A 19841-nucleotide genomic window follows, 5' to 3' on the forward strand; every position below is an offset into this window, starting at 1 on the left:
TTCCTTCCTTCAAGAAAATTTTATCATATCATTCTGGTTTCCTTAGCCTTACCAACATTCACTTTTCATAATCTCCTTCACTTACAGAATCTCCACACTCTAACCAGATTATATAACTGTCAAAGACAAGGATGATGACATATTCCAACTTTTGTGCCTCTGCATGTATTCCATTTTCCTGGAATATGCTATACTTCTCTGCTTCCAAACCTGAAAGTCTCTCTCTTCCAAGAAAAATTTTAATGACCAATCCCACTGGATTTAAAGGAATCATACAAATGTGCATTGTTGTCGTATCTTTTCATTCACTCAGAATATTCACTGAAAATCTATAAATATACTAGGTACTATAATTAAGTTCTGGGGGTAATAAGATACATAAAGCATGGTTCTTATACTGCTTATTTAAGAAGCTGAAAGCCTCGAGGGAACGTCACAAATATAAACAATTACAGAGAAATATTAAAAGCAAAAGTGTCTTAAAGGTACATAGCAAGAGTTAGATGTTCACAGAGGAGAGAAGATTACCTGGAGGATCCAGAGACTTGAGATAATAGGCGATACTCTATAAATGTGCTTTGCAACAGTTACCAATGACACTATAAATTTTTAGGGGCTAAGCACAATGTCTTCTAATTTTGCTGCTCCTGAAGCACCTGATATAGTACACTCTGAGTACGGCTGATACCCAACACATTTAATCCAACAGAATTGGTATTAGTTCACAACATCTGGAGACATGCCAATTCACTATAATATTTAACTTCAAGGAAATGGATCATTCTTACTGAACAAGATTAAAATAATCATTCAATTAAAAAAATGGAAGTGGAAAACAAGATATTAGTGAGGAATGTTTATTAAAAACTACACACACAAAAAAAATAAAAAAATAAAAACCACACAGCAACTGTGGGCAAAAACAAAACAGGAGTTTCTTCAGTCTTTCCTGTATGATTTCAATGGAAGAAGTTATTATTTTTTAATTTTTTTCCAATGTTTATTTATTTTAGAGAGACAGAGTATTTTTTTTTAAATCCATTAGACGTCTATCTGAAGTGTAAAGTGCATATATGGTAAACTTTTGAGACACTGTGTCACATATTAAATAAAATATACAATGTATAATTAAAAAATGGGAATAAACTTGGGGCACCTGGGTGGCTCAGTCGGTTGAGCACCCGACTTTGGCTCAGGTCACGATCTCGCAGTTTGTGAGTTCGAGCCCTGCGTCGGACTCTGTGTTGACAGCTCAGAGCCTGGAGCCTGCTTCACATTCTGTGTCTCCTCCTCTCTCTGCCCCTTCCATGCTCATGCTATGTGTCTCTCTGTCTCTCAATAATAAATAAACATTAAGAAAAAAAAACCTTTAGGGGCGCCTGGGTGGCGCAGTCGGTTAAGCGTCCGACTTCAGCCAGGTCACGATCTTGCGGTCCGTGAGTTCGAGCCCCGCGTCGGGCTCTGGGCTGTTGGCTCAGAGCCTGGAGCCTGTTTCCGATTCTGTGTCTCCCTCTCTCTCTGCCCCTCCCCCGTTCATGCTCTGTCTCTCTCTGTCCCAAAAATAAATAAACGTTGGAAAAAAAAAAAAAAAAACCTTTTTTAAATAAAAAATTTTTTTAAAAAAGGGAATAAACTTAACCACTATAGTAACTGGAATTTAGGTGACTATAGTTTTCTTATAAAGTAGCATTATAACAAGATTTAATTTGCAAATTCATATTAAGATATAACAGGCATCAAAATATATAACCTTCAAAACGTAAGAAATAGTTCTATGTTATCAAAAATGATAGCTCACAACAGTGGTTTTCAGAATTTTGCAGAACTTTTTTTTATCTTAGAGAGAGTGCGCATGAGTGGGAGAGAGGGGCAGAGGAAGAAACAGAGAGAGACAATCTTAAGCAGGCTCCATACTCAGTGCAGAGCCTGACGTGGGCTTGATCCCATGACCTTGCGATCATGACAGGAGCCTAAATCAAGAGTCAGATGCTCAACAACTGAGCCACCCAGGAGCCCAGAACTTCTTTAATTAAAATAAAATTATCTAAATGGTAAGCCCCATCTACTTGGCTTCCCCTTCATTCTCCCTGCTCCACAAAGGCAGGGACAGTGTCTGCCTCTTTCACTAGGATATAGCCAGTGGCTGGCACTTAGCCAAAACTCAAAAAAATGTTTGTGAATACAAGAACAAGTTATAAATTAATGAAAAAATAAGAGCAAAAGTCATTGATGCACAGTAATTATCCAGGCTAGAATTGTTTCAAGCTTTTTCTTTTGCTTACTTTCAAGAGCAACTTCAGAGTAGATCTAATTTAAGGGCACAATCAGTAGAGAAAAGTCAAGAAAAAAGATTGAACTAAATTCAAGAAGCCACATCAAAACACTGTACTAGAAGTTGTAGGGTGGACACAAATATGTAAGAGAAAATCCCTTTTCTCCAACATCTTATTACACTCAGTAAGTTCAGAAAAAGGCAGACTATGATAAGTGGTACAAAAGAGAAATAAATCTCTGAAAAACTTTATTTATCTTACTTAAATCCAACAGGGAAGAATTATGGGGCTATTTCCTGAAGGAGGTAGGATCTGATTTGACTCCCAAAGAATAGACAGAATTTGAATAAGTGAATCTACAAAAAGTACATTTCTGGTAGAGAAAAGAGCATGAGAAAATGAATGAAAACAAGAAAGCACCTCAAGGAATTTAGTTGACTTTAGTTGGACTAAAGCTTGAGGCCTCCTGTAGTAAAGACAGAGATATTACTGTAAAGGGAAATTCAAAACCATTTAAAAGGCTACCATTCAACATATGAAACAGTACCCCAGGAGTACGGGGAGTAAAGGACTTCACTTACTGCATTAAGCAGACCTATGTGCTATAATCAAATCAAGCAAATACTTACAAGGTCATTCATATTAGTTTGACTAGCTGGATTAATTTCTTCCAAAAATTCCAAGACATAAAATGTATATCTATCCATAAGGTGGACTCCAATTGCAGGATCAGGTTGATGCTATGAAAAAGCAAAGCATATACAACGGCATATTAAGCCATAAAAAAAATGAAATCTCGCCATTTATGGCAACATGGATGGATCTTAAGGGCATTATACTAAATGAAATATGTCAGAGAAAGACAAATACCATATGATCTCACTTATACATGTAATCCAAAAACAACGACTAGAACAAAAACCAACCTTATAGATACAGAGAACAGATTGGCGGTTGCCAGATGAGAGGTGGGGGTAAGACCAAATGGGTGAAGGGAGCCAAAAGGACAAACTGCAGTTATAAATTTAATAAGACATGAGATGTAATGTACAGCATGGTGACTATCGTTAATAATACTGTATTGCATATTTAAAAGTTGCTAAGAAAGTAAATCTTACAAGTTCTCATCACAAGGAAAAAAAATTCTGTATGTATGGTGATATGTTTTTTTTGTTTTTTTGTTTTTTGTTTTGGTATTGTGACATATGTTAACCAGACTCATTGTAGTGATTACAATATATACAAATATTAAATCATTATATTGTACACCTGAAACTAACATAATATTGTATGTCAATTATACTGCAATAATTTGTTTCAAGCAAAGCAGAAGAAAGAAGTATATGTCTAATCTCATCATTTTAAGAAAATGTTTTAAATGCAACAAAAATTTCCTTCTAAGGTGTTAAAAAGTCTGAGACTAAAAAAAACCCAGATATATTCATAAAGCATACAAGTGATTTCCAAAATAGCAACATATTCCAAAGACAATGCAGTTCACAAATGGGAAGAATGCACCTACCGAGAGCGAATCTTCTCCCACTTGGCTACTAGCTAAGGCCATTATGTTAGGAGAATAAAATCGTTCGTACATGGATGCTCCTTGACAAGTATCAATAATAAAGAGCAGCTCATTGTAGCTGAAAGAAAAGTGGTAATATCTTTGACATGAATCATGCTGTTAATAATAGAGTAATATTTTTATAATACTTGCATAAGATGTTGAAGTCTTGAAATCATATCTTAGTCATTTCATTAAAAATTTGAGAGTTTTCAGAATTCCCAGTACAAATTTGATATTAGAAATATCAAAGCTATAATCCTGTCCAGGGAAACTACCTCAACAGGGAGTAGTGGTTGTACCACAAAGTGGCTGCCTCAACTCTTTCCCCCTCCCTTATCTTGAATCCAAATGAATATTCAATTCAAAAACCAGTTATTTGGCACCCATGCTGTCCTAGAAAACGAGTCCAGGTTCAGGAAAAAATAAAAATATATGACTTAGTATACTCAAAAAGCTTAAAATCTAACTGGAAGAGAAACATATGAACATATAACTAAAGGGAATGTGGTAAGAGTTACAAATAGCTATTAGAGCCTACAGTAGGCCTCACACTAAGCTGGGGATACAGCAGTCCCATAGAGCTTCATAGAGCTTCATAGAGCTTCCCTGCCTTCATAGAGCTTCAAGTCTAGCAAAATTAAATGCTCTAAGAGCATAGAGAAAGGAAGAGAGGGAACTATAAAGAAAGGCAGGTCAGGGAAAGGTGATGTCTGTCATGGGCAAGGAAGGGTGAATTATTTTAACTAAAAAAGAAAGGAACAGCACATCCCAGGAGAGGAAAAAAGCTGTACTATGGCACCTAAATTTGAAAAAGTGTAATTATTTGGGAAAAGGAGAATAGCACTATGTAGTTAACATTTACAATAAATTTGGGAAGATGGAGAAAATTAGTTTCAAAAATGCAGGGTAAGGTCAATCTATATTTTAAAATGTATTGCCTAGCTGGTGAAGGTAGGGAGCAGATAGAAACTTTTTTCAGAAGTTTTTCAGACACTGGATCTAGGTAAACAGCTAACATTGCACCTAGAAAAGAAAACAAGGAATCTTGCACCATAATATCTAAGCATGTGACAAAAGGAACAATTCATATGGCATATTTGTTCTGAGACAAAATCTGAGGAGGCCCCTGAAGATCAGAAACATCTAAGGTTACGAGGGGCAGTATACTAGAACAATTCAGAGAGTCAGCCCTATGACTGGACTTTGGAATGAATTCTAGTGCTGGACTGACTACTTGTGTAAAGTCTAGCATGTTACTTAATCTCTTTGTGCCTCAATTTACTCACGTGTGAAAACAGGAATAATAATAGTATCTACCTCATGGAGTTATCATTAAAATTAAATGAGACAGTACATATAAAACACAGTGCTTAGTACCTAGTATATATCCAATAAATGTAAGCTATGAATAAGATAAAACTAGTACCTAGCAAAAGTTTCCTCTTCAACACCTCCGTTCATTCTTCTTATGCATATAATTCAATATTTACATTTAACATGTAGCACAGTTGTGTACATACACTAGATTTTAAACACTCTGAAGGCAGAGTAAGCATCACATTCCTGTCTGTGCCATGTGTTTAGAAGGTAACCCAGAAGTTTTTATTGAAGATAATCAAGTTGAAAGCACTTCTGCTGCTTTCTATTCTCTTACTTTCATTGACAACTTTAAACTGGGGGGTGGGGGCGGGGTGCTTACCATGGATTTCTAACAACATATCATCCTTAATGTGAGTTGTTACAAATATTATATTAATTGTAATTTCAGCATTTTTTTCCAAAGAAGAAATAATGTACTGCTCTCATGTGGAGGGTCAGAGAATGTACAAAAAAGTAACAACAGGCTGAAGCTGGAAAATAAATATATGTTCACAAACCCTGTGCATAATGGGGAACTTGATTGTGGGACTCTTATTTCCTCCAAAAACAATGCTAAATATAACAGACAGCTGATCTTAAAAGGTTAACTTTTTTTTTGATACTCTTTAATGACACTGAGGTTTCTTTTGAAAATAATTCAGTTCAGTAGAATAACAAACATAAATCTAAGAGTAGAAGAGACTATTAAAATAATTAAAATCTCATAAAGTAAGATCTACAAATCCACTAACCATGGAAAAATTAGGTATTAATTTATCTTATGAAAAGTAATCATCTGCTACTTACCGTCTTTTTTGCCACATTTGCTCAAAAGCATCTGCAAGTTCTATGTTGGTAATTTCTTCAGAATCTTGAAATTTCAAGAAACCATTTCCACCATGTCCTTGTAGGAAGAGTTAAAAAGATCAAATATATGCATTTTTTTTTAAAATACAAACTGCATACATCCAGATACAAGCATTTACTTCACTCATGGCAGTATTTTAATAGCATTTGTTATTTTACACTCTAAAATTAAAAGTACTGTGAAAATGAAAAATTTAATTTTCTATTATACCAATTAAAAACAGAATAATGATACACTGAGCAAAAAAAATAGATCTAATATCTTTTAAAGTTCTCATCATTTTACCATATAAAAGCACATTTATACTTTTGCACTGGCTTCATTATTATGTCAGAAGTGAGTTTCATAAAAAAATTTCTCAAACACCAGGCAAATACTGTGGTGAGAAAGAGGTTGCAAACACTAGCTGGTGCCATAGTACGCTAGTTCTATTCACGGTGTATACCGGGAATGCTATTACTACCAGGAAGTGTCATTCCCACATAAAAACCAAAGTGTTTACTGCCATCAACCACTGTCCCATGAGAGCTGACCAGAAGATTGTGACCTTTAGAATACAGGGATAGAGCCAGTCTGTCTGGATTCAAATGCTAGCTTTGCCACTTAATGACTGTGTTAACTTGGGCAAATAACTTAAATCTTTCTATGTCTCTGTTTCTTTTGCTGTAAAGTAAGAAACATATCAGCACCATCATTAGCATGCCTATAAAGCTCCTTTGTGCAGCTTTTTAAAAGGTACTTCCCACAGGCCATCAAAGTAGAAAAACCTGTCTACGTCAATGGCCCCTCAGAACACACTGCAGTCCTGTGAGCTCAAACTGGACCAAAACTAAATCAGAATTTTAGGAAAGACCTGAGTATTTGCATTCAAATAATCTTCATACACACTAAAATTTGAGACTCCATCAACAGGAAACCATTGTAAAGTTTCACACAAAGGAAGGACAGATTTGCTATTTTAATTAAATACTTTAGTAGGATGATTAACAGGAGACAAAACTGAAGACAAAGCTATAGCCAGGATCCTAAGTAAAAGGTAGTAAGTTTTTACCAGGGTAATAGTAAAAAAATAAATAAATAAATAAATAAATAAATAAATAAATAAATAAAGATCATAAACTGAGGGACAGTATATCATACTGTTTCCAAATATCATTTCAAGTTGTCCTATGAGAAAAGAGAACTACAAAACAAATGTTTAAATTTCTTTCCATGAAGATTCCTTCTTGAGAAGAGTTACAATATATTCTCTTACTAAATATTTAAATTCTGAAATTACCAGTCATATAAATAAGAATATTGCTCCTATCATCAGAAAGAAGACGTTTTGACCGAGGAGTACTAGGTGGGATCCTGCCAGTTAATACCCGTAAAAAATTCTCCACAGTCACCTGAAAAAAAAAAAAAAAAAAGAAGAAGAAATCAAATGAAATAGAACTCAGGGAAACGTGATAATTTTTTTTAGTTTTCAAAAACATTCCTCTTTCTTTCTCTATGCATTACTCGGCATAAACTGAAAATAAAACACAAAAAGAAATATAACACAATTAAATATATACCTTAAATATATACCTCAAAATTAACTTGCTTCCATTAAATACTAACAGCTAACAAAACTACCTTGAGGAAAAATCAGTTAATTAAATTTAAAACTTTAAATGCTATGCAAAATATTGCCCAAAAACTTAAAAATTATTTATCTTTTTTCAAAGGCAATTCTTTGGGAAGATACAAAATATAGAAACTTGTAAATAAATCTAACAACATTATAACTACTGCAGTTAATCTGTACAACTACCTGGTGAATTCTAGATAAAATTCGAAAGATAGGTCCATAATGAATCATAAAAATAAAGCCATAATGATAGTTCCATAAATAATCCCTAAATTAGGTATCTTTGATTTTTTAATGCATTTTGTTACTTTAATTATGTTAGGGGTAACTTTAACATGTAAAAAATTCATCACACTTTAAGCCAGATTTCCTAACCTGAAATGTGTGGATCTCTAGGATTCTTTGAAAGCATATCTGAAGTTATCTTACACAGATCTAAATTTAAAAAGCAGAAATTCTATCCAACTTTCTTGTTTGACCTTTCCTTAGATCATGAGTATGTAAATGTATATGTGTATGTATGTGTGTTCATGTGTGTATGTATATGTATGTGTATATAATGTTTGGTTTACATTTTTCCCAGAAGAGAGCAAAATGCTAAATGTTTTAATAAGAGTTCTTGTTGGCTAACAAGGAAGGGAAATTTTTGGTTTATATTTTATGATGACTAAATAAACAAGTAAAAAGTCGAATATTCATGCACATTTAATCACTGAACAAATATTCCGGAGTGCCTTCAAAGGGCTATAAGTACTGGCTAGGTATAAGATACACAAACAGGCCATGGCTTCAAAGAGCTTACAGGCTGGCAGGAGATAGAGTTGATATTTTAAAATTGCTTCAAACAGGTCTGGAGACACCAAAAATTGTGTCTTACTTTTGGTAGGCTTGGTAAAAGGGGAAGGATTAGTGAGTAAGACTTCATCAAAGCAGACTTCAAATCTTAAACATATTCACTACCTATTAAATTTAAAATGAAGTTTCAAAGGGAAAAAATTATAGTATAATGTCATCTTTCAAATTTACATTTTGACTTTTAATCATATATGGATAAAACACTGGAAGCATATTAAAAGTGATTACCTCTAGTGGAAATATGGGTGAGTTTTTTGTTAATCATTCTAATTTTTCCACATTTAATGTGTTTACTAAAAATACAAAGCTTGATATTTTAGGTCAAATATGAAACATGAACAATACATTTACTGTAAAAAAAAAAGTTGATACATGAAAACTCACTAAAATACTAACATAGAAGCTAAGATAAAGTTGTCCTATCCCAGATATATATATGAAATGTTCATACTGTATTAGTTTTACTCCTATGAACTGCAGAGACAGAATTATATCAATGCTTCAGTGACAGTTATATACAAAGTTTAAAGAAAAAGACTATTTTATTCTATCGCTATTTTAGAGCTTCAAAGTAATGATATCTACATTTCAAAAATGTTGCTAAATTAAACAACGTTACCTCATAACTTCTATAATCTACTTCCACATCATCTCCATACACATTTAGTTCCATATTCTTGTGACTAAACACTGTAGCTGGTTTGGGATTTCTAGGGTTGCATGCCATATCGTCTGCAAGCATCAGAACAATGTGACTAGGAAAAAAAAAATTCCAGGAAATATGCTACTTAAATAAAACCAAAAAGTTAAAAGCAGATACATTTTATTTATATCATGAGGCAATTATGTTCATTCTTTTCATTAAAAATAACAAAAATAATTATTGAGTACATTTTTTAAAAGAAATTTGTAATTGTTTTCATATCCTTATGTAGTATAAACTTTAAAGAAGGGAATTTAGAACAATCTGGCATGAACTTATCCACAGAACCTGAAATTACTAACTTAAGTTTTATGCCATAGAGCAAAGGGAAGCTGAAAGAGCTACACTATCCTCCCCAAATATTTTTAAAATTTTTAGTAATATTTGGGGCACCTGGGTGGCTCAGTTGGTTAGGCGTCTGACTTCAGCTCAGGTCATGATCTCATGGTCCGTGGGTTCAAGCCCCGCATTGGGCTCTGCTCTAACAGCATAGCACCTACTTGGATTTTCTGTCTCCCTCTCTCTGCCCTTCCCCTGCTTGCTCTCTCTCTTTCTCTCAAAAATAAATAAACATTAAAAAAAAGTAAAATAAAATTTTAGAAATATTTGACATTCTTAAGACTTATAGAGTCCACATTAAGCTACGATACTCCAAAAATTTAACTTTCAGAATCTTAAATGCTTAAGAATGGAAACATGCAAGTGCGATCAGTGTGCCACAGAACACACCCCCAGGCCAATCATTGTTCACTGGCTCCACTCCATCTCCATAATACCAGACACCATCTCTTAACTAGATACTGAAATAGTTCGCTATCTGGCTTCCTGCTTCCAGTTTTGCCCTAATCTTACAAGTCATCCTCCTTATAACTACCAGACTGATCTTTCTTAAATAAGTCAAATCATTAAACTAAGTAAGTCAAACCATCAAATTTTCCCATTTAAAATCCTCTAAAGACTCATTATAATTAAAGGAAAACTGAAATTCCTTTCATGGTCTAAAGGCTTTCTTAATGTGGCTTCTGCATACCTTTCTAACTGCAGCTCCTAGCATCCACATGCACTATGCTCCTTCCCCCCTGGCCTTTCTGTTCCAGGAATACGCCAGGCCCTTCCTACTTTAGGGGCTACTTACTGACGAACTACATTTAGACTTCTCCCAGATCTTCCTATCATTCCAATCTCAGCTAAGCTACCCCATTCTTATTAGGTGTTTATTTTCTATAGGTCATTTATGAATTTGAAATCCTCATCATCTCCCCCCACCACCTCTAGTGGAATATAAGCTCTCTGAGGACAGGGGCTTTATCTGTCCTGTTCACAACTGTATCACTCACACCCAAGCATAGTAAAAGAGCCTGGCATATAGTAAGTATTCAATAAATATCTGCTGAGTGAATGAAACATTTTCATTTTTGCATATATTTTCTTTGAGAGAAGATTATAAAATTTATCTTAAATACTTCTCATCTTGATCTTACCATTAAAAGTGGTGAACATGAATCAGGCAATTCTTTATTCTACCATATACTGAGCTTCCCAAACATAAGGGGAAAATTAAATGTGGCATACATAATTAGTTTGGCAGGAGACAGCAAGAAGAAAGTGTTCTGCTGCATATGTTCCAAATACATTAAAGTTCAAAACTGAAACATTGTGATTTTTCTTGAAAATTGGCTAGATTTCTATTTTGAAAGGGTTCCAGCCCTACCGCATTCAAAGATCAGATCTTCAGCTGTTACTGATTCATGCTTGCAGAATTGTGAAAGTTACTCCTCTTAAAATGGAAAAATAGATCTTTTCTTTTTTCATAATTTAAGATGACAAACTTACATTAAGTTATTATCAATCATCTTTTTTGTTATAAGCCATCATTAAATAAGACTGAACTGACTTCCAAATCTCAATATAGGAGTACTACTTTAGGCCATTTGACTTATGGTTAATTTTGCTCTATGAAATGAAATGATTATTAAATATCTATAAATGTCAATGTCAAAAAGTAGTAATTTCAGCTTAAAATGATAAATTCAATCAACATTTTTCCTACAGACAATTCTGAGCCTCAATATAACAGCATCATAATCAATGTCATTTAACATAATCAATGTCATTTAAAAAATCATTTTATTTGTGGATAATCACTGAAAAAAAAAACAGGACTGGAAACAGACTGTATTTCAAAGATGTAGAAGTCACACCACATATTCTAATTCACTATTTCTAAAACTTAAGAAAGGTTCAGAACGCTTTTCTGAAGAAAAAAAAATTCTCACTTGGTCCAAGTGTTAAATTATTTGTATAATAATACTAAAATATAGAAGTGAAAGCAAACTGCTTAGGCTTATAGTTCTTATAAAACTATGAACAAATACAAAATTATAAATCATATTTAAAAAAAACTACCAAACTAATAATACTCTAAAAACATTAACTCCATTTGAAGGATGATGTTATTTTGCTAAAACTGAATGTCTGCTATTGTATTTCACAGGAAAAAGAGATAACATCAGGTCTGGTCCTATATTTCTTTTCTTTTTTCTGCATTTTGATATCTACACTACAATGTAACTCAGTAATACAGAAAATGTTCACAAAAGTATGCTGTACAAAATGTGATTCATAAATTCCTGTTATGTTACTTGACTGTTCAGGATAATCCGATCTTAAGACTTTGCCAATAAACATTCTCCAAACAGCAGTTATCTAACTTGCTGACTCCTTAAAGTGTCTTTGTCACTTGAATATCAGGTTAGTATCACAGCAGTTTTTTTTTTTTATTTTTTTTTTTTGGGACAGAGAGAGACAGAGCATGAACGGGGGAGGGGCAGAGAGAGGGAGACACAGAATCGGAAACAGGCTCCAGGCTCTGAGCCATCAGCCCAGAGCCCGACGCGGGGCTCGAACTCACGGACCGCGAGATCGTGACCTGGCTGAAGTCGGACGCTTAACCGACTGCGCCACCCAGGCGCCCTCACAGCAGTTTTTTTAAGTCTTCACTGAGTGGGTATCAGATCAATCACTGCTGGAATCAAAACCAAAGAAAATAAATCTACACTAAAGATATACTACTATATTCATATAACAACAGCAATCTGCTTTGTATCCTATTAAAACTGAGACAAAATCCCTCAAATATATCCAATCGATACAAGAATATGATATTCTTACAGTCTGGCAATCCTATACGACCATGTGTGATGACTCAACTCTCACTCTATTCAAGGCCCTGCAAAACCTACATCACACAACAAAACATATGGCAATATGGCCTTCTCTCAACACAAAACCAAAAGAAAAAGTGAGCACTGAAATTGTATAAGTTCAAACTGGCTTTGAATCCAAACAGTGTGTCAGTTATTTATATAAGAGTTTCCACATATTTTAAATCATGCATTCCTGTTAGTTAAAAAAATATGAGGGCACACCCATATATACCTACTAATTTGTACATCATACATATTTGCTACTTTAAGTATATATAATAAATATAGTGAAGCATAACTTCTTTCCTTTTATAGATTAAAAAAAACTAATATTTTCTTCCCTTACCACTCCTTAGTAGCTGATTTAAAAGAATACTTTAATCATGCTTATATCTATTTTAAGGACAATTAAAATAAAAATGAAATTTTAAAATTTCTCACAAAAGAAGGCATGAAACACAATTTGAGAAACATGTGGGGGAAAAATGGACTAAAATAAATACATTCCATTATGTTTGCCAAACATTGAATAAACAGGTAAACCCTGCATCAAGTCTGCTAGGGCCATTCTTTATTCACCTCCCCAAAGTTCTTCCTTGGTCCGATCAGGAACCAGGAACCAATTGGTTAAAAAAAAAAAATTAAATAGATGAATAATCCTTCATTGCCCTATATCATTATAGTGTGACATTTCAAAAAGCATAACTCTTCATTTACAATAGACTGGTATTACCTTAATAAAAATTTTTCACTGAATTAAATAAATTACTGTATTGGTAAAAATGTTTTTTAAATGTTCACTTAAAACTGCTATGCTATAGCCATGCTAACTAATCAGATAATTCTATCTGAAAGCATCTTTAGCTACCAGAGCTAGGATTACCAGGCTTATCTTCAGTAATATCAACATCCCAATGTAGAATAGTAGCTGAAATTAAGACAGCAGGAGATCTGAGAATCACAGGGATCTTTGGTGCATAGGTGTTGCTTTTTTTCCCCCTGATATAAATTATTCAGTATATTCTATATTATTGCTTCTGCAGCAATCTAATGACAGTTGGACCGAGCCAATTCAACAAATTTTGTTATGTAATAATTAGCTTGATGCCAGAGTAATTTACTTTTAGGCTTTTCTCCCTCTCTCTTCCATGTCTGGAGGAATCTCCAAGTTAATAAATCTCATCACCCATGCACTATGAAACTAATCATAGCAAATGTGCTAGCCACAGGTGCTGGACCATTAGGATTTTCTGAATTACTTTCAACTTGCCAAATGTCAAACAACTAGCATTACTGGACTACAGGATGCCAAGTATTTTATGTTATTAGAAATAAAACTAAAAAACTGCACTGCAGAGATGGGAAATCAACAGTAGCAGACATGTCACATGAAGGTAGAGCCAGCTAGTTATAGGCTTATATATATACAGTCACATGTAGTTTAGTGTAATATAATAACTAACATTGATTGAGCACTTGGTATATCTCAACCACTGCACTAATAAAACAAGCACATTACAAGCATTATCTCATACATTATTTCCAAGATATGTATTTTCTCATCCCTATTTTACAGGTTATGCTCTGAGGTACACAAAAGTTAAGTCACACAGCTAGTAAATAGTGGAGCTCAGATCCCACCCAGTTTGTTTGACATGAACATTTATTTGCTTTTAACAATGCTGCGTTACCCTTAAATTACATGAACTAGGATTTGGAAGGATGTAATGATATGTTTTGTTTTATATTGATAATTTAATCATCTCAGGTGATTAAGGTAAATGCATGAACTCATTGCTGCTCAATATTTATAGCACATAACTGATATAAAATAAGGCTCTTGAAATTCTAAATGGAACCATCCAGAGACCTTAGCAAACTTTCAAATTGAAGAATAGCACTAAGGCATATAATTTCTCCTTTAAATGTAGTAAAGTATAACTAAAAATTTTAAGTGCCCACTTAAATACAAAAATCAGAGAACAGAACTTCAAAGAGGTACAGAGGCTAACATTCTACAGTCTCCAATCAATTCCCCAAAGCCGCTAACTCTTCTCTACAGAAAGGCGCTGGGATTACATCCTGCTGCTGGCCCTTCCCTCACCTTTACAGCCACCAAGCCTGACATTTTCAAATCTCTCAACTGTCTGCTCCGGCAGCCTATACTTAAGTCTTCACTGCTTCATCTGTGCTTCCAAACGTTCCCCAATATTAACCACTCTTCCTATAATGGGGGGAGAGGGCAAGCAGCAGAGATGCCTCACCCACTTCTTTCCCCTTTCCTGTTAAAGTTGGTCTTGCATAGGCAAGTTTTCCATTTTTCTTCCAGTTTCCCACTGCTCAACTTCCCACAAACTAGTTTACTGACTTACTCAAGCACACTAGCCTCAAGGCTTAGAATTCAAATGTGTACATTATATTACCCAAATTACAAGGTATTGTGTCTCTTGACCATTATGGATGGCTCACAGAAATAGCCAATATAATGGTGCATTAATGAATGCCACTGATCAAGCATAAACTATTTTTGTCAAAATACATAGGATAAAAAATTTTAAATCTTGATATACCACATATAGTCCATCATAATGGGAATCAATCAGTATGTGCAATCTTTCACATATCCTCATGTTTAACAGAAAAATTACTGTTGTTATTTTTCCAGTAATATCTGTACTGATTTAGTCAGATCTCCCCAACTCAACCATTTTACAAGCATCTTGGAATCTCGCTTAGCATTAGATTTTAGCAGTCTATATGTAAAATGTTTAGAATGCTATAAGCAGTCTCCTAGTACTTGACCACAATGCCAGAATTGCATATTTTGACTGAAAAATACATGCAAACATCTGCAATATGCCCTCTCTGGTACACTTCTATTCTCAAATGACAAGAAAATCAAAAGGTCCTCTTAATTTGGGGCATTAAACAAAAGAGTTTGGATATTATTTTCATCAAGAGGACTTGGATGGAGGCACCTGGGTGGTTCAGTCGGCTAAGCATCCCACTTCGGCTCAGGTCATGATCTCACAGTTCATGAGTTCAAGCCCTGCGTGGGGCTCTGTCTGTGCTACATACAGCTCAGAGACTGCTTCAGATTCTGTCTCTCCCTCTCTCTCTGCTCCTCCCCTGCTCTCGCTCTTTCTCAAAAATAAAACATTAAAATTTTTTTTAAAAAAAGAGTGCTTGGATGGATATGCTTCTTCTGAGGTATCAATTTTACAAATAAAAAAAAAATCTATTTGGCAAAGGATAAACTATAGAGACCAAACACTGGTGAAGAGTTTTCTACTACCACTTCTGCTCTTCAATTTGATCATAAGAATCAACTAGGACAAAAATTAAAAAAGAAAAATTTTAAGTTGAGACTATCACAGATAAAAAGAGCAACTGGAAGATAATAAATCTCAATCAAATGTAAGTTAACAATTTGGGTTTTTTAAAGCAATAAAATGGTGTTCATTGTCATGAATTTGATTTAACCATTCCGTATTACATGGTACAAGCACTTACTATATTTTAGCCAAATTACCAAATTTAGATTCATATTTAATAAGATTCTAGAAAAATAAGATTGGAAGTTACAGAAAAATGGAAACAGGGTAAAATGACAGAATGAAACACTGTACTTCATTTCTTGAGAGTAAAAGAGAAAACTGAGTTTCTGAATTTAAATCAAATTCTGAAGATACATATTAAACAATATGATAGAACTTCCAAAAACAAATGTGAACACAGAATCTTAGTAGACAAGCAAGTTAAAAATAAAAGTGTAAGGTAGTATAAAAAATAAAAGTGTATGTAAAATGTAGCCACAATATACCAGAGGAAATGAGGTAGAGACAGGATGTGGCAACTGTATTTGTTGCATTTACCTTGTGACAGGCACCGGGCTTCAGTCCTTTCAGATGCCTCATTCTCACTAAATCACAATACTGTGAAGACTAGTATTGTCTGCATTCTAAAGATAAGGAAATTCAGTGAGGCCAAAACACTTCCCAAAGCTACATGGCTGGTAAGTACAGGAGCTGAGATTTTACTTCAAAGTCCACACATTTTCCATCCATTACTACATTCTTTGGCACAATGGAATACACTGGCTTTTACTCATTCACAAGGAATGAGCAGAGCCAAACAACAATAACAACAACAACGAGGAGGACGAGGACGAACCTTTAGTAATTTCTATACTCGCATCAACAAAGATTAAAGGGATATCACTTTTCCTCATAAGAACTGCATCTTAGCATTTCCATTTGCTGTGGTTCAATGAAATGTATGCTCTTAAACTTCATTACAAACATTCTAAAATTTTATATAAACAAATCATTTAATTACAGAGCTATAGGTTTTGTCTGTTTACATCTTTAACAAAACTGGAAAATCTTTTTTTTTTTTAAATCTCAAATCATTTTTTTTTTAATTACAATAAAAATCTGACTAAAAACACCTGGGGAATGGGATGTTCTCATTTCAACTCTTTTCAAAACTCAATACCAGTCTAGTGAGTGCCCTTATCCGCACTTGCCCTGGTCTACCCTGCAAATGAGCACCACAGACCCCCTTCCCTGAGGCTACAGTCATTGCCACTTTGGTACCCACTGTATGATTAAGCCACAATCTTCAATCAGTAAGCATATTCTTTTCCATCATCACACATGTTTGATGTTTCTTCCAAGCACGGCATGACTTGTATGAGGGCAAGAGAACTGTAGAAATTCATTAGTAGTCCAAGAAGCCACATAAGAGCAGTTACTCTGGCCACAGAAGTGTTGAATTGGGATCCACAAAGCATCTTCCAGTTCTGACTTAGATGGGGTAAGCCTCGGTGCACTTCCTTTCCTTTGCTCAATATGACTAGACTGAAGATTTCCTGCTTCTTGTTAGGAGGTTCATTTCATTTTCCATTACTCCCAACTTTATACTTATAGCACTGAGAATTTCCAGTGGAGGATGTTGAAGTTTCTGTACATCACTTCTGTATTCAATTTTTAAAATTAGCTCATAACTCTAATGAATATTTTTAAACTAAGTTAACATGGCTCAAATGAACAGCTCAACTCTCATGGAGGTCACACATACAAGAACATGATATTTCTTATTATACATAATGCAACCAATAAGACCTTAAATGAAGTTTTTTGAGAAACTTAAGTATGGCATTACTACAATAGTAAGAGTATGTGAAGCAATGTATGACACTGCTCTTATGGAAAAGGAAGGCATCCATGTTCTTGAGTGACCTTTTGATGAAGGGTGCCATCCAACCACATTAATGATAACTGGTTAAGTCTTACAAAACACAAGTTTTGTGAAGAACCTGGTTGTTGTACTCCTATTCACTGTGTTGCAGGCTATGGAAGAGCTCAAATGCTTGTGTGCTTGGAGATAAAGATGTAGTACAGATCATAAGATAAAAGCAGTACGGAGCTTTTAACATCAAGCAACTTTTGTATTTAGAGAAGTATCACTATAAAATGTGTCTGTGCTGCAAAGACATCAGTAGCCAATAAAACTGGAGTGCCTGATGCTACTGTCTTGGAAGTGGAACTTCAGTCAGGACCTAATTTGTTGTGCATATCACCCAAGAAGTTGGCGTGGTGAATAAGTCTAATGAAGCTTTTATAGGAATACTGAAAAGTAGTTTTACCAGGTTACATGCTTCATAGAACCTCTATGTTTGGATTACAACCAACCTATCTAGATACTCAGGAAAAGATCCTTGCTGTTCAACAGTTAAAATGTGCTTATCATTTGTACCAGCTGACCTTTTCTAAAATCATGCAATACTCAGTTGTAAGTCTTCTTTAAACCTACTCCCATGCCAGAATCTTATCAATACATAAGAAATATAGACAGATTAGGGACCAAAATATCCAATATAACACTTGTATATTTTTAGTATCATATAGCACTAAAATCTAGGAACTCTGAACATGCTAAATTTTATGTGATTCATTCCTTCGGTCATTTCAAACATTGGAATCAAAGGTGACATGGTTATTTGTTTTCTCACTTTATGTTTACATTGTACACATTCAGATGAGTATATACCAGTTTTGTGTTGTCTGCATTCTAAAGATAAGATAAAGATAAAAAACCATTAATTTTGTTATTTTACCAAGTTGTACAGTGATTATTTAATGTCTGTTTATAGATCTCATTTTGTTCTGTTATGGAAAACCTCTATCTTGAAAATCTACATTGCACAGAAGCATATCTTTAATGTCTCCAGGCAAAAAAAGTTTTACAGTTAATTTAATGTTTACACTTTTGGGTGCAACTTTACGGGAAAACCTAAAAAAGATACAGGAAAAGGCTATTCAATATTTCTAGTATAATACTGTCCTTGTCTTATACAGAATATGCAGAATATGTTCTTTAATTTAGTAAATACTTTTTAAAGGTAGAGATGTTTTATTATTGTAGCTACAATTCTTAATCATAAAATTATCATTATTTTTCCATATCTACTGGATGCTGTTTACCAGTTATATTTTTGTTTGAAGTATGCCTTTTTCCCTTCTTTTCCCAACCTCCCTTGCAAAAAAAAAAAAAAAAGAAGTGGGTTTCTGCCAGTGAGCTGAGCAGACATTTGATTTTTATATGCCTTTAGAGCTGTGTAACTCAGTATTTAGATGCTTGATAATTTATCACATAATTGATCAGCTATGTGTATTAATGTCAGTTCAACCATATATTTATACTGTCTTGTAATGTGTAGTTATAGTTCCATGGGAGAAATAATTTGCCAGTGTTCACCAGCTTGTTAAAACCTAGTGTGAGAGCTAAACATCTAAATAAATAATGAAATGGAAAAAAAAAAAAGACATTTAAACTACTTTTCTGAATAAGAACAATCTACTAAACAAAAATCTTTATTTGCATATGAAGGCTAACATTTGAATATCTATTTTATTAAATACAGCAACATAAACAGAATTCAATAAAATGCAGGAAATTAAGTTAGATTTTATTTGCCCAGAATAAAATCTAAAATATATTTGTTAGAACAAACTCCCTATTAAGGTCTTATTTGATTGTCCTTTGCTTGTTGTGTGGTGGAGAAAAACTGACATTTCAGGTAAATTAAGTTCTGATTAATATGGGTTTTACTTTCTGAAATAACACATCTGAATTTCAAGATTGGAAGCCTTGGGCATGGATATTATGCTAAATAAAAGTTAATGGGTGGGCATAAGGATTTAATGTCAGGATACCTTTTGCTGAATTGAGTAACCTCCCACTTACGCTCAGATCAAATTCTTGTAAACCATTAACATAAAACTCTGTGAAATATATCTTTTCTCCAAAGAAATCCAATTATGCTCACAAATGTTAGTTTCACTTAGCCTTTTAGCAACCCTGAAAGAGTCAGATATGACATGACAGAGAATT

General features: G+C 34.0%; 1 protein-coding gene and 1 pseudogene across 7 annotated transcripts in view; one reads left to right on the forward strand and one right to left on the reverse strand.

Annotated features, from left to right (window-relative positions):
* The window catches only part of PIGK (phosphatidylinositol glycan anchor biosynthesis class K), a 170823-nt gene that overhangs the window by 122146 nt on the left and 28836 nt on the right, over positions 1-19841 (reverse strand). For 6 of the 7 annotated variants that reach the window (XR_015254809.1, XM_086717324.1, XM_086717323.1 and 3 more), the window contains 5 exons: positions 9154-9289; positions 7344-7455; positions 6004-6100; positions 3796-3913; positions 2903-3013 (listed from right to left, as the gene is read on the reverse strand). Coding sequence is in view for 6 of the 7 variants with exons in the window: in XM_086717324.1 (XP_086573450.1) it covers positions 2903-3013; positions 3796-3913; positions 6004-6100; positions 7344-7455; positions 9154-9289 (574 nt within the window). In the remaining variant the exon portion in view is untranslated. The remainder of the gene's footprint in view (positions 1-2902; positions 3014-3795; positions 3914-6003; positions 6101-7343; positions 7456-9153; positions 9290-19841) is intronic. The other variant, XM_086717326.1, reaches the window with a different exon arrangement.
* On the forward strand, positions 17482-18112 carry LOC147578113 (protein tyrosine phosphatase type IVA 1 pseudogene; annotated as a pseudogene).

The sequence above is a fragment of the Puma concolor genome, chromosome C1 (genome assembly GCF_028749965.1).
Source record: "Puma concolor isolate L17-30 chromosome C1, mPumCon1.1.hap2, whole genome shotgun sequence".
NCBI classification, from domain to species: Eukaryota; Metazoa; Chordata; class Mammalia; order Carnivora; family Felidae; genus Puma; species Puma concolor.